Source organism: Arachis duranensis, chromosome 2 (assembly GCF_000817695.3).
Source record: "Arachis duranensis cultivar V14167 chromosome 2, aradu.V14167.gnm2.J7QH, whole genome shotgun sequence".
Lineage (NCBI taxonomy): Eukaryota > Viridiplantae > Streptophyta > Magnoliopsida > Fabales > Fabaceae > Arachis > Arachis duranensis.
The window spans coordinates 60,669,391-60,694,348 of record NC_029773.3 but is presented as its reverse complement, the minus strand read 5'-3'; the positions used below and the strand labels follow the sequence as shown (position 1 = coordinate 60,694,348).

Below are 24,958 nucleotides of genomic sequence, written 5' to 3'. Positions count from 1 at the left end.
AAAAAAAAAAAAAAGAAATAGAGGAGAGAAGGGAGGACCTAAAGAAACGCACAAAGAAATAGGAGCATCACAATAACAACTTAGAGTCAAATTCTTGTCAACAATAATCATGTATTTTTTTTCTCTCAATTTCAATAATAATCTCTATTTCATTTTACTTCATTATGAATTATATTTATTGGACATTGATGTAGCCCATCATGTGAATTGATGTTATTCAATGATTTATGTTATGGATTATATGTTGTGTTTATAAACGAACTTAATGCTTTTAGATGCTTGATTACTATTTAAATGATATGTTGATTTACAATGTACTTGAGAAAGAAATTAGGAATGAAACTACTAATTATAAACACCATAAATTGAGCAAAAATTAGAGATAGTCAAACATGATATACGTGGTTATTATAAAGTTTCACAAAAATATAATCCTATACTCACATAAGTTGTTGCTAAGAAATTAGTACATTTATGAGTTTAAGAGAATTTTTTATCTTGAGAAATTCTAGAAACTACATTAAGAAATTTGACCAATTAGAATTCACAACAAATACATTGAATATCATCAGGGATGGATTCATTCATTACTTAGTGAGGGTAAGTTTTTCCAGTAGAATCTAAAAAATTATTGAATACTTTCTAGTAAAAAAAGGTTAGTTGTCCTCACTCTCGAATCTGAATGTCCTAACCCTTTTTTTTCTCCTCTTTTTTAATTTTTGTCTCAGCCTTTCAGGCTCCAACCCCGTCTCACTGTTACCGGGTCGCCACCCACCTCCTGACCTGTCCCACGTCATTGTCGCGGTGTCGCCGACGTTGCTGGCTTGCTACCGTGCAGCCTTCCTCCTTATGCCGCTACTCGCTTGTTCCTTGTTTCTGCATTTCAATTTGTCTCTCGTCAGTTGACTGTCATCGACTCTTGCGATCTTGCCAATCGCCCACAGCCCACTCTATCATCGTCTCTCGCCACTCCACCATTGAGTCATCATCTCTGAGTGTCTCAGCACTCTGTCATCGTCTCTGCGTCTCTGACCTCTCACCTTTCCAGTTTTTAGTAGCTTCAGGCACCGGTGCACCGGCCGCACTCACCTCTTTAGTTTTCAGCTTCTTCTTCTCAAATAGCTGGTACATTCACAAATTCACTAATGACTAATCTGCTTGCTTCATTGCTCTGATTTGGTATTTTACTTAGAAAAATTCGATTTTATCTTATTTAGGAATAAAAATTTGATTTTGATAAAGATGGTGTGAAATTGTGAATTGTGATTTGTATTTGAATAATTGAAACTGTGAAATTGTTGTTGTTTGAATAATTGGATGTTTTATGTTTGTGTATATCGACGTATAATTGAATTAAGATATTGCACTTTGATGCTGCTGAAAATTAACTTAAATTATTTTTACAGTGGATCTTCTTATTGGAGATGCTATAAGAGGAGGAACAATGTTGTGCGGTAGTTATTTCTGAGATTCACTGCAACCCATTGGTGGCTTGTGCCTTGGTGTCTCACGGTTTTTGCAGTTGTGTTGTGCAATATCTACATTATTGAATTTCTTTTAACTATCTACATTCTTAATTTGATATTATATTATTGTGTATTTTTTTTGGCTTATAATTTTATATTGTAATTTTAAATTTATATGAAATTGTGAATTATTTTTATTAATCAATTAACTTAGGTTTATAAATTTATTCTTTTAGTAATGGAGAAATATTTCAAAAGAATATTATCTTTGGAGATTGGATCCCAAAATAATTGATCGACCTCTTCTAACAAAAGGAGGTTTTTAAAATTCGAACTAGAGATCTTTATAGCAAATCTAAGACAACGACCAAAGATTTCAAGTTATCATTGAATGACAGAAACAAAGTTACATAGGCATGTTTGCAAAAAGTTTCTTATCAAGCAAGGACTCATGATTTTCTGCAAACTACTTGTGGTTCTTTTTTTCGAAGTTTTAATCCTAATTGGTTTGATGACTATGACAACTGGCTAGAGTACAGTATAACAAAAGATGTTTTTTTAATCTTTGTTGTTATTTTATGAAACTCGAGAATGAAGGTGGTGATACTTTTGTAACTAATAATTTTTCAAATTTGAAAAAAAATGAGAGATTACAAACTCATGTTCAGATTCATGATAGCGCCCATAATCAAGTTTGGAGAAAATGTGAAGCACTTATGAAGCCAAAATAACATATCAATGCTGCTATTGAAAACAAATCTAAGCAAGCTAAAAAGAATGATCAAATTCACTTGACAATAACAATTGATTGTATTAGATTTCTTTTACGACAAGGATTGGCCTTTTGTGGTAATGATGAGACTGACGATTTTGTTAATAAAGAAAATTTTTTGCAACTTTTAAACTTTCTTTTGCAACATAATAAAGAGATTGGTCATGCTTTCAAAATGCTTGTGGGAATCTTAAACTAATAGCACTCTCAATTCAAAAAGACATTGTAAGAGCTACTGAAAGTGAAACGACAAAAAAGAACTAGAGACACTAGATGGAATTCACACTATGAAACTATACTTGGATTAATTTTTTTATTTCCTTCCTTCCTTCCGTGGTCAATGTTCTTGAATATGTTGAGGAAGATGGAAATAATTCAGAACAAAGAACTAAAGCATGTCATTTATTGAAAATGATTCGATCCTTTGAATTCATTTTCAATTTGCACTTGATAAAAAATATCTTGTGAGTTACTAATGAGTTATCTCAAGCGTTACACAGGAATAATCAAGACATTGTAAATGCTATGGCATTAGTTAAAGTGTCTAACCAACGGTTACAAAATATAAGAGATGATGGTTGGTCTCTTTTACTTGACGAGGTCTCATTGTTTTATGACAAACATAATATTACTGTTCTAAAAATGGATGATATATTTATGTCATAAGAAAGATTAAAATGCAAAGCTCAAAAATTTCAAATTTTCATTATTTCAAGTTTAGATATTCTATCAAGTAGTTGATAGATAATTTCAAGAACTCAATAATCATTTTACATAGGTGAATACTGAATTGCTTTTTTGTATAGCTTGTCTGAATCCAAGACACTCATTTTTTGCATTTGATAAGGAGAAGTTGATCAAGTTAGCTCAATTCTATCCATTAGAATTTTCTTCCACTCAACTTTTGGCACTTGATATTAGATGTGCATTCTGATGATCAATTCTCAAACTTAAATGAGATTGGTGCTCTTTCTTAGAAATTGGTTGAGAATAAAAAAATATTATTTATCCATTAGTGTTTCTTCTTTTGAAGTTAGCTTTAGTGTTGTCTGTAGCAACTACATCAGTTGAAAGAACTTTCTCCACTATGAAAATCATAAAGATTCGGCTTCGTAACCATATGGGAGATAAATTTTTAAATGATTATTTAGTGACATATACAGAAAGAGAGACATTTGATTGTATTGTCAATAAAATATTATTCAATTTTTTTAAAATATGAAACCCAAAAGAATGAAATTTTAAATTATTTGTTATTATTTTAAATTATTATTTTATTATTTTAATTTGTTTGTTAAATAATTTGAAGAGTAATCATATTTTATAATACCATAGTACAATTATAGAAATTATTAGTATATTATGTATATTTTGCCCCCACTGACAAAATTTTATGGATCCGTCATTTACTGGTAATAATGATGGGTTCTTGAGGCATCCGAGGGATGCTGAAGCATGGAAAAAATTTGATGCAAAGGATCCATATTTTCCTAACAATCTACGCAGTGTTCGTTTAGCTTTAGCTAGTGACGGATTTAATCTTTTTGAAAATATGAGTATGAAGTATTCCATTTGGCCTGTGATTCTTATCCATACAATCTTTCTCCATGGCTTTGCATGAAACATACTTCTTTTATTCTATTTATGATTATTCCTGGTCCCAAAATGCCTAGTAATGACATAAATGTTTATTTGGAGCCGTTGGTGGATGAGTTGAAGTAACTGTGGGATGACGTTGAAACTTATGATGCTAACAAGGAAAACACTTTCAAGATGTGTGTGACACTAATGTGAACTATTAGCGACTTCCCAAGGTTGGGAATTTATCTGGGTGGAATACGTACAGTGGGTTAACATGTCCTACATGTAACATGGACGGTAAGGCTCAGCGGCTGATATTCAATCAAAAATAGTGTTTCATAGGCCATCACCACTTTTTGAATCAGGATCATAAATATAGACTAGATCGAAATAGATTTGATAGGCAAGTCGAAAGCAGAGATCCACCAAAATTATCTGGAATAGATGTATTGAGACAACAGTCTAACATGCAGGTTTTATTTGGAAAGAATTCAACTATGACAGCCAAAAAAAGACGTAGTGATCAAAATGAATCGCATTGGAAAAAGAAGCGTGTGTTCTTTGACCTCCCGTACTGGGATGATCACTTGTTACGTCATAACCTTGATGTGATGCATATAGAGAAAAATGTTTGTGGCGATGTGGTCTTCAATATCTTAAACGATAACACCAAATCAAAAAACAATCTTAAAACTAAAGATTTATAATGCACGGGCATAAGGCCTGAATTGTGGCCAGCGAAGGTGGTAAATATCCTTCTGCAATATTTACAATGTCAAATCCACATAGGGATGTATTCCTGAAGCTACATAATGTGGTCTTTCTAGATGGTTACTCTAGCAATATTTCTCATTGTGTTAACTTGTGACAGTGCAAGTTGTCTGGGTTGAAAAGTCACGACTTTCATATTCTAATGGAATAATTACTTCAGATTTTGGTGAAGAATGTACTGTCGATCCGATATCCACTGTGATTGCAAATTTGTCTTCATTTTTCTGAAACTTTGTGGGAAAATCGTAAACCCTCTACAACTTGGTGACCTTTAGAATCGTGTTGTGCAAACTCTATGTCAGATGGAAATGATTTTCCCTCCATCCTTCTTCACTGTCATGGTTCACCTTACGGTGCATCTCGTTGATGAAGTAAAACTTGGTGGCCCAATACATTATCGGTGGATGTATCCAATAGAAAGATTAGCTTGCTAATAAACCCCTTTAATACATTCAATTCAATTCATTTTGTATATACTGAGCGTTATGTCATATTTATATAAAAGGTATCTAGGTCGATTGTAGCAATACATGTGTAAATAGGGCACAAGAAGAAGGCTCGATTGTGGAGGGCTATTTATCTTAGGAAATTTTGACTTTCTGTTCTAGATATTTGGATAATATTGAGAATAGAATCAATCGACCAGAGCGAGATGATGATCAACCTGTTGATGTTATACATAATTTAGGAGAAACTATGTTCTCAGAAATTAGAAAGGCTTTAGGGGTTGTTTCACATTTTGGACTCACTCCAATGGAAAAATATCAAGCACATCGTCATGTGCTAGTCAATTGCGAAGCCTTCGTTCCGTTTCTTGAGTAAGTATGCATATTATTTTTAAAACATGAGTATAACTCTTTTCACTCATTGACTAGTTGGACTAATTATGTTGTCTTATAAAGTACATCTAGGGAAGAAACAAAGCGAAGATTATGGGCTCAAACAAGGTCGTAATCTAAGATAGACAGTGTTATGCATGCAGAATTTTCTCGTTGGTTCAAGCATGAGGTTGATAAAAATTTAAAATGACCAATGTCTTTTTATCCTAGAATTTGTAATTTAAGAAATCCAATTGTTATATAAAAAATGAATGTTATATGGTGCCAGGTTCCAATTGAAAGTACGCTTCATTCGAAAGAAATAAAGTTGCTTGCATGCGGTCCCATGCTTCAGGCAACGTTTTGGGGCGTACAACGTCAATGGATACAAGTTTAAAACTATCACAAAGAAAGACGGGCTTAAAACCCAAAATAGTGGAGTTTATGTCTTATCTAATATAAGAAGTTATGTAAGTATGCGTGACAATAGAGTGGTTGTTGGTCGTGTTCCATATTGTGGGAAAATTATGGACGTAATCGAATTGATACAGCTGCCATTTCACAATGATTTTGTTTAAATGTATTTGGGATGATACACCTACCAGCAAAGGCATCAAACAAGACTATTTGGGCCTTACTAGCGTTAATTTCACTTGTCTGATACACATCGGTGATCGAGAAGACGATGAACCGTACATATTGGCATAAAAAACTCATCTCGTATACTATGTGCATGATGAAGTAGATAAAGAATGGAGTGCAGTGGTTCATGTAAAACCACAAGACTTGTATTGCATGGGAGGAGAGAATGAAGAAGTTGAAGCTGCTTTTTCTCCACAGCCAGGGTTGAACATGACAGCGGCAGGTGACATCGATAATCTACAGTTGACAATGGATGATGAAATAGAAAACCCAACAGACAATGTTTCTGAGAATTTCAATGATGTAGTATAATGAAAATATGAAAAAAGTGAATGTCATTTATAGAGGATCTTTACGTGATTAATAAGTTTAATAGTTTTAATGATGTACGTAGTTTGCTGGTTACATTACGATCTGTATTTTTGTATTTTAATTAAGTCTTTATTTAATTGTTGGTTTTCATGAATAAAACAGTTTCTCGTTTCTTTCAACGTTTTTTGTTAGCAAAATTTAGTTTACAATAAAGTATTAATGTCATCATTATTGATGTTGTTCTTAATTTTGCGGTGATGATAATCATGATATCGAGTAAATCATTATCAATTTCAATATTATTACGACTAATCAAATATAGTCTAACATAAATGGTGGTATAACAGGAGAAATAAAAACGGAAGACTTTTTATCATGTTGTGCAAGCACAACATTTGCTAACAAAATGGCTATGGCCTATCTATGCTCTTCATTGGAACATGCAATTATTGTTGCTAGAGACATATAGTTTCGTAAAGTGAATGTTAGGTGTTGATTGGAGGTAATATCAGGACGATCTTGTTCTAACCAAAACTTGGAAACGGCGAACAAAGTTACTATGCAAGTTTGTTCCTTAGCCATACCCTTAAAAATTTGTGTTAAACTATATTTGAATAATATATATTTTAAGTTGATATATGCTAACAAATTTGTTGCAATAATATTTGTTGCAATAATATTTGTTACGTTAACATTTAAATTTGTAGGAACTTCATGAATGGGGATCAATGTACGAGGAAAAATTGGGTATGTTTTTGTGACATGTACATCCAGGGACGAATTCATTCATTACTTAGTGGGGGCAAGTGCTCCTAGTGGAATCTAAAATATTACTAAGTACTTTTCAGTAAAAAAGGTTAGTTGCCCCAACTCCCGAATCTGAATACCCTAACTCTTCTCTTTCTCCCCCTTTTTAATTTTTGTCTCAGCCCTCCAGGCTCTAACCCCATGTCACTGTTACTGGGTCGCTACCCACCTCCTGACCTGCCCCGCGTCATTGTCGCGGTGTCGCCGACATTGCTGGCTCGCTACCATGTAGCCTTCCTCCTTGCGTCGCTACTCGCCTGTTCCTTATTTCTGCATTCCAATTTGTCTCTCGTTAGTCGACCGTCATTGACTCTTGCGATCTCGCCAATCGCTCACAGCCCACTCCATCATCGTCTCTCACCACTCCGCCATTGAGTCATCATCTCTGAGTGTTTCACCACTCTGTCATCGTCTCTGTGTCTCTGACCTCTCACCTCTCTAGTTTTCAGTAGCTTCAGGCACTGCTGCACCGGTTGCACTCACCTCTTTAGTCTTCAGCTTCTCCTTCTCGAATAGTTGGTACATTCACAAATTCACTAATGACTAATCTTCTTGCTTCATTGCTCTAATTTGGTATTTTACTTAGTAAAATTCGATTTTATCTTATTTAGGAATAAGAATTTTATTTTGATAAAGATGGTGTGAAATTGTGATTTGTGTTTGAATAATTGCAACTGTGAAATTGTGAAATTGTTGTTGTTTGAATAATTAGATGATTTATGTTTGTGTATATCGACGTATAATTGAATTAGGATATTGCACTTTGTTGCTACTGAAAATTAATTTAAATAATTTTTACAGTGGATCTTCTTATTGGAGATGCTATAAGAGGAGGAACAATGTTGTGGGGTAGTTATTTCTGAGATTCACTGCAATCCATTGGTGGCTTGTGCCTTGGTGTCTCACGGTCTTTGCAGTTGTGTTGTGTAATATCTACATTATTGAATTTCTTTTAACTATCTACATTCTTAATTTGATATTATATTATTATATATTTTTTCTTATTTTTTAGTTTATAATTTTATATTGTAATTTTAAATTTATATGGAATTGTGAATTATTTTATTAATCAATTTACTTAGGTTTATAAATTTATTCTTTTAGTAATGGAGAAATATTTCAAAAGAATATTATCGTCTGAGATTCTATCCCAAAATAATTGATCGATCTCTTCTAACAAAAGGATGTTTTTAAAATTCTAAGTAGAGAGCCTTATAGCAAATCTAGGACAACGACCAAAGATTTCAAGTTATCATCGAATGACAAAAACAAAGTTACATATGCATATTTACAAAAAGTTTCTTATCAACTAATGACTCATGATTTTCTACAAACTACTTGTTGTTCTTCTTTTCGAAGTTTTAATCCTAATTGGTTTGATGACTATGGCAACTGGCTAGAGTACAGTATAACAAAAGATGTTTTTTTTCTTATCTTCGTTGTTATTTTATGAAACCCGAGAAGGAAGGTGGTGATACTTTTGTAAATAATAACTTTTCAAATTTGAAAAAAAAGGATAGACTACAAACTCATGTTCAGATTCATGATAGCGCCCATAATCAAGTTTGGAGAAAATGTGAAGCACTTATGAAGCCAAAATAACATATCAATGCTGCTATTGAAAAATAATCTAAGCAAGCTAAAATGAATGATCAAATTCACTTGACAACAACAATTGATTGTATTAGATTTCTTTTACGACAAGGATTGGCCTTTTGTGGTAATGATTTTGTTAATAAAGGAAATTTTTTGCAACTTTTAAACTTTCTTGTGCAACATAATAAAGAGATTAGTCATGCTTTCAAAATGCTTGTGGGAATCTTAAACTAATAGCACTCTCAATTCAAAAAGACATTGTAAGAGCTACTGAAAGTGAAACGACAAAAAAGAACTAGAGACACTAGATGGAATTCACACTATGAAACTATACTTGGATTAATTTTTTTATTTCCTTCCTTCCTTCCGTGGTCAATGTTCTTGAATATGTTGAGGAAGATGGAAATAATTCAAAACAAAGAGCTAAAGCATGTCATTTATTGAAAATGATTCGATCCTTTGAATTCATTTTCAACTTGTACTTGATGAAAAATATCTTGTGAGTTACTAATGAGTTATCTCAAGCATTACACAGGAATAATCAAGACATTGTAAATGCTATGGCATTAGTTAAAGTGTCTAACCAACGGTTACAAAATATAAGAGATGATGGTTGGTCTCTTTTACTTGACGAGATCTCATTGTTTTATGACAAACATAATATTACTGTTCTAAAAATAGATGATATAGTTATGTAATAAGAAAGACTAAAACGCAAAGCTCAAAAATTTCAAATTTTCATCATTTCAATTTTAGATATTCTATCAAGTAGTTGATAGATAACTTCAAGAACTCAATAATCATTTTACATAGGTGAATACTGAATTGCTTCTTTGTATAGTTTGTCTGAATCCAAGACACTCATTTTTTGCATTTGATAAGGAGAAGTTGATCCAGTTAGCTCGATTCTATCCATTAGAATTTTCTTCTACTCAACTTTTGGCACTTGATAGTCAACTTAAGAACTTGATATTAGATGTGCATTCTGATGATCAATTCTCAAACTTAAATGAGATTGGTGTTCTTTCTTATAAATTGGTTGAGAATAAAAAAATATTATTTATCCATTAGTGTTTCTTTTTTTGAAGTTAGTTTTAGTGTTGTCTGTAGAAACAGCATCAATTGAAAGAACTTTCTCCACTATGAACATCATAAAGAGTTGGCTTGGTAACCATATGGAAGATAAATTTTTAAATGATTATTTAGTGACATATATAGAAAGAGAGACATTTGATTGTATTGTCAATAAAAGATTAGTCAATCTTTTTAAAATATGAAACCAAAAAGAATGGAATTTAAATTATTTATTTTATTATTTTAATTTGTTTGCTAAATAATTTGAAGATAATCATATTTTATAATACCATAGTACAATTATAGAAATTATTAGTATATTATGTATATTTTGCCCCCATTGACAAAATTTTCTGGATCCGTCATTATGTACATCTGGTAGGACCTCTGAAGACATACTTACTGAATTAACGGTTAAAAAGAAATTATCTAACACAGAAAGTGCATCATACAGTATGCTTTACAAAAAAGACCATGAACTATACATTTTTTATGATATAGATGCGCTTTACAAACACACATGTTGTTGAGTTGGATATTGCTTCAAAAAAGAAAATGAAGTATATAGAATTGTACATTACAGAGCTTCTTTTCAAGAAATTTGCTCATGCAATATGCATATTAATATTTTCAGTTTCAGCTGAATATTCAGGCGAAATAGTTAATGACACTCTAGATTAGGCATAGACTGATTTAGAAGACAATTTAGATGATATCTTCTCCAGTAGAATTGACATCTCCATGAAGTTTGAGCTTAATAAGGTTCCGAAAGAAGACAATGAAACTTTAGCCTCCCAACAAAGACAAGATGATGTACATGCTGCAAAAAGGGGCTTCAATCTGAACAAAAAGTCATGGTTTGGAGATGACTTATCAGATCCTTTATCATGTGAAGGTTGTAGATTTTTTACAGTCTATTTTTTGACATGTCAATACGATGTTGAAAAGAAATTTTAACTTGTTACATGTTTGTCTACTTTAAGAATTCTGATCTTTATGCTCTATTGTACTTTGTTTTTATTTTATAAATTTAGACGTTGACTTGTTTTTTCTTTAACATTTATGCTTCAATGCAAACTTAAAAGGCGCTGATAGTAAACGATGAAACCTGATTCGTAAAATTGTGCACACGATTAATCAAAATATATATTTTTTAATTTATTAATTAATTTTTATGTAATACAAATATGAAAATGTATGTAATGCATTAAGTAACAGTGTTTGAAACATATTTTTTAAAAAAAATAGTTAGAACTTAAGTATATTTTACATGGCAATGTTTAAAAAAGAAATTCGAGTTAAAAACATATTTGGCAGTTGGAAAAAAAACCGCCGCTAATAGAGTATCTTGTATTAACCGCTGCAAAATAGCAAACTATTGAAAGCCTCTTTTTTTTTTCTCCACATCAATTGCCACTATTTTCCATTTAGCAGTGGGTTTTTGAAACAACCGCGACTAAAAACCTGCCGCTATCTGCCACTTTTTTTGTAGTGCTTGTTTGAAAAAAAAACACATGTGAATAATTATATAATGAAATTATTTAAGGTTTTCTTAAGACAGATATCAAATGGTGCATGTTAATTATGTTTTAACTGAATTATGTTAATTATATTTGGTGAGCCTTAATTTATTGATAAATTACATGGAATGATCAATTAACTGAATTATGTTAATTATTTTTTTTTATTCTAGAAGCACTTTGAATATGGTTATTTATTTTTATTTTTCATTTTTTTTACTCATCATGTGCCCTAAAAAAAGCTTTTTCATGCACAAAAAATTTAACAGATTAGATATACCTTATAAATAAAAAGAAACTATAACATTTTTTTCTCACTCAATAACCTAATAAAATGCCAAATCAAAACAAAAAGTTTCACCCACAAAATACCAAAAACTCTAATAACTAACACATCTTTATTAAACAATAATTAAACTCTCCTAATTTTTGTTTTTTAGGGCTTTAGTCCTCGTTTAATACAAAAAAACTCTCCTAATTAACCCACTCCAAACAAACCGGCCTTATGATGCGTGAGCATATTTTTTTATCTTTTCTTAATAAATTTGCATGTGAAATTGTTGAATTAAATTATGATTTGGGTGTTTTAAGCCACCATAAATGCTACTTTGAGTTATTTTACAATTTGATTTATTACAGGTGGCATTCGGGCTTCTTTGACAGAGTTCATGTAGAAGAAAAGGGAGAAAGTGGATGATGCTGTCAACCCTGACCTCCTCGCACTCCAACGAGCATAACTTAAGCTACAGAAGTCCAACAGACGCAGTTCTAACGGTGTTAGAAATCCAATTTTTAGAGATTTTCAACGATATATAATAGTATATATTTTTCTTCTACCATCACAGTGCCAAACACCACCAAGGTGGCACCAAACTTGATAAACTTCAAGTTTGGCGCCAAGATCAAGCTTGGCTCCCATTTGTCTCGGTCACCATGGTGCCGAAATTGACCCAGCTCAAGTTTGGCGTCAGCTCCAGAATGTAGAGTGGTCCCCACCTCTCAAGAGAAGCCAGCAACATGATTCTTTATGAATTTTGATTAAAACTTTATTTTATTTGTAACTAGAAAAGATATCATTAAGTTCTAGAAAATATATTTTACATTAATTATAATTAGATATAAAAGAAGAGAAGATCTTGGCCTAGAGTTGCTTCTTCTCTTTTTTTGCATTTTTTAGAATTACACACTTTTTCTTTGCTAGGGTTTATTTTCTTCATGAGCAACTAAACCTCCATTGTTAAGGTTAGGAGATCTGTTTATTCTATTGATTAATACTATTACCACTCTATTTTGATTAATGTATTGATTTCAATTTCAAGAATTTGCTTTCATTCTTCATCCTAAGGATTAGGGTATATTGGAAGATAACCCTTTTTCTACTTGAGTTCTTGTTAAATCTTGGAAAAGTAATTTACTTCGACGAAAGCTTGAAAGCAATTTCTCCTAAATCACTAATTATCTGGACTTAATAGGATACGTGACATATAATCCTCTTATTTTTTGGCAATTAGGGTTTTTGTGGCCAATAAACTAGAATTGAACTTAAACCTCTAATCAAAATTAAGTGACCAAGGAATTGATGGTTATTAACTAGGTTAGAAGAGTCTAAATCACTAAGAAATTAGGATTCAGCCAATTACAGTTTGTCATGAATTGAATCTTCCATGATTAAAATAGTTGGTAAGAAATAGAAAACTGTAAAATAACTAACTCTGAAACCTTATTTGTTTTCTCACTTATTCTTCACACCAATTTTACTGCTTTCTTCTAATTCTCTGAATTTACTGTTTAATACAACTAAAACCTCAAAACAGCATTTTCTGCTTGCCTAATAAAGTAAATCACTCAATCTTTGTTGCTTAGTCTATTAATCCTCGTTGGATCGACCCTCACTCACTTGAGGTATTACATGGTATGATCCGGTGCACTTGTCTGTTAGTTTATGGTTATCTGATTCCGCACCAAGTTTTTAGCACCGTTGCCGAGGATTTAACTGTGATTGACAACTAGCAGTTATTTGATTGCTTAGATGAGGCATTTTGCTTTAGTTTTATTTAATTTCTTTCTTTAAAATTTTTTAATTTAGCTTGAGTTAATTTTCCTTAATTTCTGAAATTAAATTTTGTGTCCCCTAGTTATTTTGTTTTACTTTCCCTAGTTATTTTTCCTCATTAATTTCAAAAATTTTGTTCCATTTTGCTTATTAATTTTTGAACTTTTTTACTTTATCTACTCAGTTTACTTTATTTTATTTCTTTTACTCAGATTACCTCATTGGAAATTCTCTTCACTCTGATGTAGAGATTTTCACTTTTTCTTGCTTTCTGTTTGTTTATGAGCAGGAAAAGGAATAAAGAACCTCTTCTTGAATCTGATCCTAAGATTGAGAGGACCTTGAGAAGGCGTTTACAGTAAACCAGAGCTTACAAGGTCAGTGAGAATCTCAAGCATAACTTTGAGAAGGAAGCTAAAGAATTCACCATGGATCCTAACAATAATAATGCAGTTAATGTCAATGTTATTTATCCAAATGTAAATGGGCAACCTAGAAGGACCCTTGGCTCATACATTGCACCTAGTCTTGACTTCTATGGGAATAACATTGTTGTGTCCCCTGTAGGTGCAAACAACTTTGAACTGAAGCCTCAGTTGATTATTCTGGTGCAACAAAACTGCCAGTTTCATGGACTCCCACAGGAAGACCCAAACTTGTTCATCTCTAATTTTCTGCAGATCTGTGACACTGTGAAGACTAATGGAGTGAATCCTGATGTTTACAAGCTGTTTCTCTTCCTATTTGCTGTACGGGATAAAGCAAAGCAGTGGCTTGACACTCAGCCCAAAGACAGCTTAGATACTTGGGACAACGTGGTCAATAGATTTCTGACCAAATTCTTTCCACCTTAGAAACTAACTAAGCTGAGGGCTGATATTCAGACTTTTAGACAGAGAGATGGTGAATCTCTCTATGAAGCCTGGGAGAGGTAAAAGTTGATGCTTAAAAAGTATCCTCCTGATATGTTCTCATACTGAATTTAGTTACAAATTTTCTATGATGGAGTATCTGAGACTACCAAAATGTCCATTGATAATTCTGCAGGTGGATCTCTTCATATGAAAAAGACTTCTGAAGAGGCTAATGAGTTTATTGAAATGGTTACTAACAACCAATACTTATACTCTTCTGAGAGAAATTATGTGAAGAAAGGTGTCATGGAGTTAGAGACTTTTGATGCTATTCTTGCCCAGAACAAGATAATGTCTCAACAAATCAGTGTTATTACTCAGCACTTGAGTAGGATGTAAGTTTCAGATGTTAACTCTCAAGATGCATCTTATGACATGAGTGGTGGCTTCAACCAAGGCGAGACTTATAATTATGCTTAGCTTCCTCTGAACAGGTTAATTACATGAAAAATTCCTCCAGAAATCCCAATAATGATCCCTGCTCCAAGACTTTTAATCAGGGATGGAGGAATCACCCAAACTTTGGGTGGAGAGAGCAACCTCAGAAGCAACAGCCGAATTTCAACCATTATTCTCAGGGCGGTTTTAATCAGAATAACTTCAACAACCATCAGTTCCAGCCATCTCAACCACAACAACCACAAGCCCAGCCTCAGAATACCCCTGACTTGGCGGCTATTGTTGCAAAACTCTCCAAGAATCAACAAAGTTTTATGCAGGAAACCAGAGTTTTCTTAGGAACTTGGAGGTGCAAGTGGGTCAGTTGAGCAAGCAAGTACCTGAGAGGCCTCCTAATACTCTCCTGGGTGAAACAGTGGTAAATTCAAGAGAAGAGTGCGAGGCCATTCACTTGAGAAGTGGTAAAGTAGCAGGTTCAAAGGTAGAGGTTAGTAAGAAGCCAGTTGAAAAAGAGACTCCGGAAGAGGCAAAAGACAAGGAAGAACACGCCCCTCTCATGCGTCCAAACAACCCTTTTCCGGCCACTATTGAGACTCATCTAGTATTACCTAAGGCTCCTGAGTACAAGCCTAGGATGCCATATCTTCAGAGACTTCAGAAAGCCTCCAAGGACAAACAGTTCTCCAGATTTTTAAAGATTTTCAGAAAGCTCCAAATCAACATTCCTTTTATAGAGGCCCTTGAGCAAATGCCTCTTATGCCAAATTTACGAAGGAGTTGTTGACTAATAAGAGAAATTGAAAAGAGAGTGAGACAGTGGTATTGACAAAGGAATGCAGTGCCATTATTCAGCAAGACCTTCTTGAGAAAATGCAGGATCTAGGAAGCTTTTTTATTCCTTACACTATTGGAGACATCACTATCCAAAGAGTCTTATGTGACCTTGAAGCTAGCATCAATCTCATGCCACTTTTATTAATGAGAAAGCTCCATATTGATGAAGTAAAATCCACACGTATTTCTCTTCAACTTGCTGATCTTTTCATTAAATTTTCTGTAGAAGTTGTTGAGAATTTACTTGTGAAAGTGGGTCTATTTATTTTTTCTACTAATTTTGTCATACTGGATATAGAAGAGGACAAAAATGTCTCTATTATTCTTGGAAGACCCTTCTTAGCTACATGTAGAGCTCTAATTGATGTGCTAAAGGGTGAACTAACCCTGAGGGTCATTGAAGAGGAAGTGGTCCTTAATGTGCTTGAGGCTCTTAAACACCCCAGTGATTTTGTAGGGTGTGTGAGAGTGGAACTTGTTGAACCACTTGTTCAAGAAGTGTTGGAAGCTGATGAGCTTGATGATGCTTTAGACCCCTCCCCCCTTCTGGGGACAATTTGCTTGAGATTGATTATTCACCACCTCAAAAGGAGGAGTGCCATGCGCCTAGTATTGAGAAAAGAGCTTCGAAACTTGAGCTGAAACCCTTGCCTCCTTCTCTAAAATATGCATTCCTAGTCGAGCATGATTCATATCCAGACGTTATTAGCTCTTCCTTGAGGCCTGAGGAGGAAGAGGCGTTACTTGCGGTGCTCAAAACTCATAAAATGACTTTTGGGGTGGACCATTAGTGATCAAAAGGGAATTAATCCAACCAAGTATATGCACAAGATCCTGCTTGAAGATGATTCTAAACTTATTGCGCAATCACAAAGGCGACTAAATTCAACCATGAAAAAAGTGGTCCAAAAAGAGGTAATGAAGCTTTGGGAAGCTGAGATCATATACTATCTCTGATAGCCCATTGTGAGTCCTGTGCAGGTGGTTCCCAAGAAAGGAGGGATGACATTGATCAGGAATGAAAAGAATGAGCTGATTCCCACAAGGACCGTCATGGGGGCTAGATGTGTGTTGATTACAGAAAGCTTAACACTACAACCAGAAAATATCACTTTTTCCTGCCTTTCATTGATCAGATGCTTGAGAAGTTAGCCGATCATGCTTTTCATTATTTTCTTAATGGATATTCTGGCTATAACCAAATTGTAGTAGACCCTCAAGATCAAGAAAAAAATGGCATTCACATGATCCTTTGGAGTCTTTGCTTACCAGAAGATGTCATTTGGACTCTATAATGCCCCAGCATCTTTTCAGAGGTGTATGCTTTCAATTTTTCTGATATGGTTGAAAAGTTTATTGAGGAATTTATGGATGAATTTTTTGTTTTTGGTAATTCTTTTGAATCTTGCCTTAAGCATTTATCCTTGGTCTTAAAATAGTGATAAGAATCAACTTTATTTTAAATTGGGAAAAATACCATTTTACGGTTAATAAATGTATTGTTCTTGGGCTACGAATCTCAAGCAAGGGGATAGATGTTGATAAAGCTAAGGTGGAGGTGATTGAAAAATTACCACCACCAACTAATGCAAAGACAATTAGGAGTTTCTTGGGCCATGCATGATTTTACACAAGGTTTATAAAAGATTTTTCATAAACTGCTAAACCTTTGAGTAACCTCTTGGCTGTTCAAGTTTGATAAACCACTATTTTATGATTCATATTGTGTTTAATTATGTGGTTTTATCAAGTCTTTGCCCACTTATTCATATGATTTGCATGTATTTACAATTCCTTCCTAAAAATATCCTATGATTAAAAACTTGCTTACTAAGATCTTTTAGTTATATATTTTTATCTTCCTTCGTACCATTTGATGTCGTGATCTGTGTGTTAAGTGTTTCAGGCTTCATAGGGCAGGAGTGGTGTAAGGAATGAAGAGGAAGCGTGCAAAAATAGAAGGAACATAAAGAACTGAGGAGATGACCAGCGAGAAGTCACGCGGTCGCATGGCTGACGCGACCGCGCAAAACAGAAGAAATCATAGTGACGCGCTCGCGTGCCTGACGCAACCGCGTGGATTGGAAGCTGCACGAACGACGCGAATGCATGGACGATTCGCACGCATGGTACAAGAAATGCTGAGTGAGCGAACATGTGGACGACGCGGCCGCATGACGTGCGCGATCTGTAGAATTTCAGAAGTCGCTGGCAGAGTTTCTGAGCCGCATTTCAACCCAGTTTTTGGCCCAGAAACACAGATTAGAGCCAGGGAACATGCAGAGACAAAAGAACAACATTCATTCTGCATAATTTTTAGTTTTTAGATCTGAATTTACTCCTCCCCTAGGTTTCTCACTTGAACATTCATAATTAGGATTTTGAAGATTTTGGCTTTAGCTTTTGAGAAGAGTCTACCTCCGGTACTAGTCACTATAATTTGTTATTTACTTTTCAATTATTCTTCCATATTCTTAATTCCTCCAGAGTTGACATTGGATTATTTTCACAAGTTATTAATACAGAACTATTTTTATTTTTAATTAATCCTTTTTATTATTATTTATTATGTCTTCTTTTATTTTTCCCATTGATTCTGTAAAGTCTATAATTATGATGAGTGAGTAGTTCCATAACTTGATTGGGAGATGATTGAAAGGAAACCTTGAGTTGGATTACTCAAGAGAAAAATTGTAATTGGGTTTATTGTTGGATCACCATCTAGTCATTGACACTAGCCCTTCCCAAGGGAGAGGATTAGGACTTGTGACTAGAAATAGCTTTCCAACTTACTTGACTTTCCTTTACCTAGTAAGGGATAACTAAGTAGAGCAACCTTCAATTATCAATTAATCTTGAGAGTACTTCAACAAGAATAAGGCTTCCAACTAATCTACTCCCAGTCAAGGCTTTTATTTAAATTATCTAAATTCTCTGATTTAATTTCCTTTTTATCAACTCAACCATTTTTGAAAACACCTGATTAATAAAATAGCACATCTTTCTGCAACTCGTTGGGAGACGACCTGGGATTCATACTCCCAGTATTTTAATTTCAATATTGTGACAACCCTTATAGATTGATAAGCGGATTTTCGGCTGGTTAAGGACTGTACTTGCAACGTATCTCTTATAATAATTTCTTAACTCGCCAATTTTTGCCACGTCAATTTTTGGCGCCGTTGCCGAGGAGTTGCAATAGTGTGCTAATTTATTGATTGGAATTCATTTAATTGCAATTTTTTTTATTTTTGTTACTATGAGCTGCACGTTTCTTTCGTTAAATGACGCGTTCACTTCCTGATCCAAGCTTGCCAGTATTTTACCCTAAGATTAAAAGAACTATTTCACGTATAAGGCAAGATCGGCGTCGGCTAGTCCTCTCTGAGGACAAACCTGAAACGTCATCTAAGGAAGAAACAAGCTCACTCTCTACTGATCCAGTTGATTTACGTGCAGGTGACATGGCAGCACCTAGGAGAGTCACGATCCAGGAGGAAGGAGCCCCTGATTTTACACTACAACCATTCCAGGCACACCACCCAGCAGTGGCTGTGAATTTTGAAATAAAGTCTGTACTACTCAAATTGATGCCCAAATTTCATGGCCTATCTGCTCAAGAGCCTATCAAGCACCTTAGGAATTTTCAGACTGCTTGTTCTACTGTTAAGCGTGATAGTACTGACGAAACTTCTATTCTGTTGAAAACTTTTCCATTCTCTCTTGAGGGGAAGGCACGAGAGTGGTACTACACTCAACCCGGAACAACTATTTCCAACTGGGATACGCTTAGAAGAGAATTTTTGGAGAAATTCTTTCCAGCTGAGGTTGCCAATAAACTGAGGAAAGACATGTCCATGATCGTTCAGGACGAATCTGAGACTCTCTATAAATATTTGGAACGCTTCAATAATCTTCTGGAAGCATGTCCCCACCATATGATTGACAAGATAGTGTTGCTCGGCTACTTTACACAGGGCATGAAATCTCAAGATAGGACCACATTGGAAGGTGCTAGTAATAGGTCTATGAGAAAGTACAAGACCAATGATGAAGCATGGCAATTGATCAGTGACTTAGCTGAATCTACTCGGAATCACAGACAGAGACAAGGTCGTTCAAAAGCTGTTGCAGAAGTATCCTCTAGCAAAGATACTGCTGCTATAACTCAGAGCTTATGTGAAATGACCAACTTACTGAAGCATATGCAACTAAGTCAACAACAGGCTCAGCAAGTTCAGCCTTCTCCACCACAGCACAGCCAACAGTTGGTTCCACAAAGAGTATGTAGAGTCTGTGCAGATTACAGTCATTATACTGATGAGTATTCGCAACTCCAACTGGAAGATCACACTGTAGCAGCCCCTCATAACTTCTATGACCGCTCCAATCAAGTGTACAATCAAGGTGGCAGCTACAACCATGGATGGCAGGATAACTCTAACCAAGGCTGGAGAGATAATTCTAACAAGGGTTGGAGGGACAATCATAACAGAGGAGGCAGAGATAACAATAGAAACCAGAGGTGGAATAACAATAACAACTTCAGGCAGCAGAATCAGAATCACGCCTACAGAGCACCTCATCTTTGACAGCCTCAAGCATCTCAGCAGACCCCTCAGATCACTTATCCCTCTTCATCTCCTAATGATGAGTTACTACAATCTATTGATCGGAGACAACAGGCCATGGAAAATAACCTTACTTCTACTCTGAATGGTCTGAACTCTACTTTGCAAGTCCTTGTCTCACAGATTGGATCACTGAACAACTCTAACAACCAGTCTTCAAGCTCTGGTGGACTCCCCTCTCAACCATTACCCAATCTAAAGGGTGGCATTAATGCCATCACCCTAAGGTCCGAAACCACATTGCAAGAGAGGAATCAGGAAGAGCCAAACCCACCAGAACACGCCTCAGCTGAAGAGGTAGTGGAAATAGAAGATGTTGAGGAGGAAAAGGATATACAGGACATGGCTGAGGAAGAAGAAGCTCAATCACAGGAAGAAGCACCAAAGGGTACAAAAACTATAGAAAATGAGATTCCTATTCCATTTCCACAACTTGCAAGGAAGCCCAGGAAGCAGTTGGAACCTGATCCCAAAATGGTAGAAATATTCAAAAAGGTTGAGGTAACTGTTCCACTTTTTGATGTTATTCAACAGGTACCTAAATACGCAAAGTTTCTAAAAGATTTATGCATACATAAAGACACAATTAAAGAATTAGAAACTATTCCTTTAGGTAGTTCTATATCTGCTTTAATGGGAAATATACCTGAAAAATCTAGTGACCCAGGCCCATGCATGGTTAACTGTACCATTGGAGGTGTGATATTTTCTGACTGCATGTGTGATTTAGGAGCATGTGTTAGTATAATGCCTTTGTCTATATACGATGTTTTGAGGCTCCCTCCCTTAAAAAGGTCAGCAGCTCATTTTGTGTTAACAGATAAAAGCATTATTACAGTGGCTGGAGTTGCTGAAGATGTATTAGTGGGTATTAAGGGGCTCACATTCTCCATTGATTTTTACATCCTGGAGATGCCCCAAAATGACTCAGAGAAGCCATCATCAATCCTACTCGGAAGACCTTTCTTGAAGACCTCGAAGTTCAAATTAGATGCTTTTTCAGGAACATACTCTTTTGAAATAGACGGCCGAGTAGTTAGCTTCAATCTGAATGGAGTTATGAAGCACCCTCCAGAAGATCATTCTATCCTCCAGTGTGACATCATAGATGAAACCGTAGCTGAAGTTCACCAGGAGAAGTTTGAAGAGAAGTACATAGGACAAGGTCCGAGTATGGGGACACTTTCTGAGGACAATGAAAGTACTTTACCATTGCCACCAACTCTAGACAATCCAGAGCCTGACCATGAGCAGAAGTTAGAATTGAAACCCCTCCCTCCACACCTCAAATATGGTTACCTTGAGGACAAGCAGAAGTTTCCAGTTATCATTGCACGGGACCTCACTTCTCAACAGGAAGAGTAGTTACTTAGTGTGCTGAGGAGGCACAAGAAGGCAATTGGGTAGAGTTTGGCAGACATAGTAGGCATCAACCCTCAAGTTTGTGAGCACAGAATATTTTTAGAAGAGGGAGCAAGACCCGTTCGTCAACCCCAAAGAAGACTGAACCCCACTATTTTAGAGGTTGTCAAGAAGGAAGTGACCAGACTACTAGAGGCAAATATCATCTACCCCATCTCAGACAGTGAATGAGTGAGCCCAGTACAAGTGGTGCCCAAGAAGTCTGGAGTCACTACAGTGAAGAATGAACATGGAGAACTCATAGCAACCAGAGTACAGAACGCCTGGAGGGTCTGCATTGATTACATGCGTCTCAACCAAGCCACTCGTAAGGATCACTACCCTATTCCATTCATTGATTAAATGCTGGATCGCCTGTCAGGTAAATCACATTATTACTTTTTAGATGGTTACACAGGCTATTTCTAGATTCATATAGCCCCTGAAGATCAGGAAAAGACTACTTTTACATGTCCTTTTGGGACTTATGCCTATAAGAGAATGCCCTTTGGCTTGTGCAATGCACCAGCTACTTTCCAAAGGTGTATGATGAGTCTTTTCTCTTACCTTCTTGAGGACTGTATGGAGGTTTTTATGGATGATTTTAGCATTTATGGTGATTCCTTTAGCCTTTGCTTGGATAGTTTTTCTAGAGTACTAGATAGATGTGTCAGTACAAACCTTGTATTGAATTTTGAAAAATGTCACTTTATGGTAAGACAAGAGATTGTACTAGGACATGTTGTGTCTGTAGATCCAGCAAAGGTGGATATTATTTCTAGTTTGACTTACCCCTCCTCTGTGAGGAAAGTCCGTTCGTTTCTTGGCCATGCAGGTTTTTACTGGAGATTCATTAAGGACTTTAGTAAGGTAGCACTTCCCTTATCCAAATTACTACAAAAAGATATCGAGTTTGAGTTAAGTGAGGATTGCAAACAAGCGTTTGATAAACTGAAGACCGCCCTGACTCAAGCTCCAATTGTGAGAGGACCTGACTGGAGCCAGCCATTCGAAATCATGTGCGATGCTTCTGATGCGGTATTTTATAATCCACACTACTAACCGGCAAGTGCACCGAGTCGTACCAAGTAATACCTTACGTGAGTAAGGATCGATCCCACGAGGATTGATGGATCAAGCAACAATGATTGATTGATTGGATTAGTTAGGCAAGCAAAAATTGGTTTTGAGATGTTCATAAGGTATAAGTTCGAACTTAGAATATCAAAAGGATAGACAAGTAAATGAGTTGGGAATAAAATGTTGAGAAAGCAGTTAAGGTTTTAGAGTTATCTATTTTCCAGATTAACTTTTATCACTAACTAATTTAATCATGCAAGATATAATTTCATGGCAAACTATATGTGACTAGGCCCTAATTCCTTAGACCTTCCTAGTCTCCTCTAAAATTCATTAACTGCCAATTCCTTGGACAATTAATTCTAATTAGAGGGTGATGATCAGTTTCTAGTTTATATGCCAAAAGAATCCTAATTATCCACAAATAAAGGGATTATATGTCACGTATCTCATTAAATACAAACAATTAAAAATTCAGTATAATATGTTTTCAAGCTGCTGTTCAAGTAAAGAGCTTTTCCAAGTTTTACAAGAATTCAATTAAAACATGGGTCATACTTCCGTTCCACCCAATATTCACAAAATTAAGAGCAAAAACAATTATTGAAATTTAAATCAAAACATGAATAAATTAGAAAGATCAAACGAATTAATCCATTACAAATAGACAGAGCTCCTAACCTTAACAGTGGAGGATTGGTTGCTCATGGTTTAGAGAAGAAAAATAAGGGTTCTGGTAACAATCTCCTACCTGTCTAAATGTACAGAGTTCCTATTTATTACTAATCCTAATAGGTTTAAAATCTAAAACTAAAAATAATATCTTTTCCTAAAAGATAAGATTTGAATTTAAATTCAAATTAATTAACAGATCTTCAGTTGATGGTTGGGGACCACTTGATTTGTCCATTCTGCAACTTCTAATATGTGTTTTCTGGGTTGGAAACTAGGTCAAAAACAGCCCAGAAATCATAACTAACGTTTTTTGTATTATTGCAGATCGCGCATGTGACGCGTCCGCGTCGTCCACGCGCTCACGTCATTTGTACAGATTCCAGTCCACGCGTTCGCGTCAGGCACGCGATCGCGTCATTGCGATTTCTCCATTTCGCGCGGTCGCGTGAGCCATGCATCCGTGTTGGTCTTCATTGGTCATCTCTTTGGTTTCTTCTTTTTCTCTGCAGAAACTTCATCAAATCCATCCGAATGCTACCTAAAATGAATAAAATTGCACAAAACTTAAAATAACATCCATAGTGGCTAAAATATAATTAATTCTAAATTAAACTCAACAATTTAGATGCAAATTCACTAGGAAAAGATAGATAAGATGCTCACGCATCAGCTTCCAACCATGCAGTAGGAGCAGCGCTGGCTCAACATGAAGGTAAGGATCCTTTTGTCATTGCTTATGTGTCTAAAACTTTAGACACTGCTCAGTCTAACTACACTACTACTGAGAAAGAGCTTCTTGTTATTATTTTTTCTCTAGATAAATTCCGAGCCTATTTACTTGGTACTAAAGTAGTAGTGTATTCAGACCACGCAACTTTAAATTATTTATTAGCTAAAAAGGAATCCAAACCAAAGGCTTATACGTTGGATATTGCTACTACAAGAATTTGATTTAGAAATAAAGGATAGGAGTGGTAACCAGAATCTAGTGGCAGACCACTTGAGTCGCCTTGAGCACATTAAAGATGACTCCACTCCTATAGCTGATAATTTCCCATTTGATAACCTACAAGCAGTATTTGAGGTAGTCCCTTGGTATGCACCTGTCGCTAATTATCTAGTTAGCCGCACCTTTTCTTCAAACTTTACTAAGCACCAAAGAGACAAGCTGAAAAGTGAGTCTAAATATTATATATGGGATGACCCATATTTATGGAGATATGGCGCTGACCAGGTAATTAGAGGGTGTGTGCCTCAATCAGAATTCCAGTCCATTTTAGAGGCCTATCACTCATCTGAAAGTGGAAGACATTTTGGCCCTTAAAGAACAGCTAGAAAAATCTTAGACTGTGGATTCTGGTGGCTTACTCTTTTTAAAGACGCTGCTGAATTTTGTAAATCTTGTCCCCCATGCCAAAGGTTTGGTAATATATCCCAGAGGGATGAAATGCCTCAACAAATTATGCTTTTCTGTGAAATTTTTGATGTTTGGGGCATTGACTTCATGGGTCCATTTCCAAATTCTAATGGCCACCTTTATATATTGTTAGCTGTAGACTATGTTTCTAAATGGGTGGAAGCAATTCCTACCCGTACTGATGATGCTAACACC

The 24,958-nt window shown here is 35.3% G+C and overlaps 1 protein-coding gene across 1 annotated transcript; it reads left to right on the top strand.

The window, feature by feature from the left end:
* The first annotated feature begins 15,595 nt into the window (after window positions 1–15,595).
* LOC107474302 (uncharacterized) lies at window positions 15,596–16,201 on the top strand. Its single transcript, XM_016093928.1, has one exon. The coding sequence runs from the start codon at window positions 15,596–15,598 to the stop codon at window positions 16,199–16,201; it is 606 nt and encodes a 201-aa protein (XP_015949414.1).
* The last annotated feature ends 8,757 nt before the right edge of the window (window positions 16,202–24,958 follow it).

Bases quoted from the DNA above. Each gene is read 5' to 3' on its own strand.
- LOC107474302 (XM_016093928.1), top strand. From the start codon at position 15,596: ATGCAGGATCTAGGAAGCTTTTTTATTCCTTACACTATTGGAGACATC.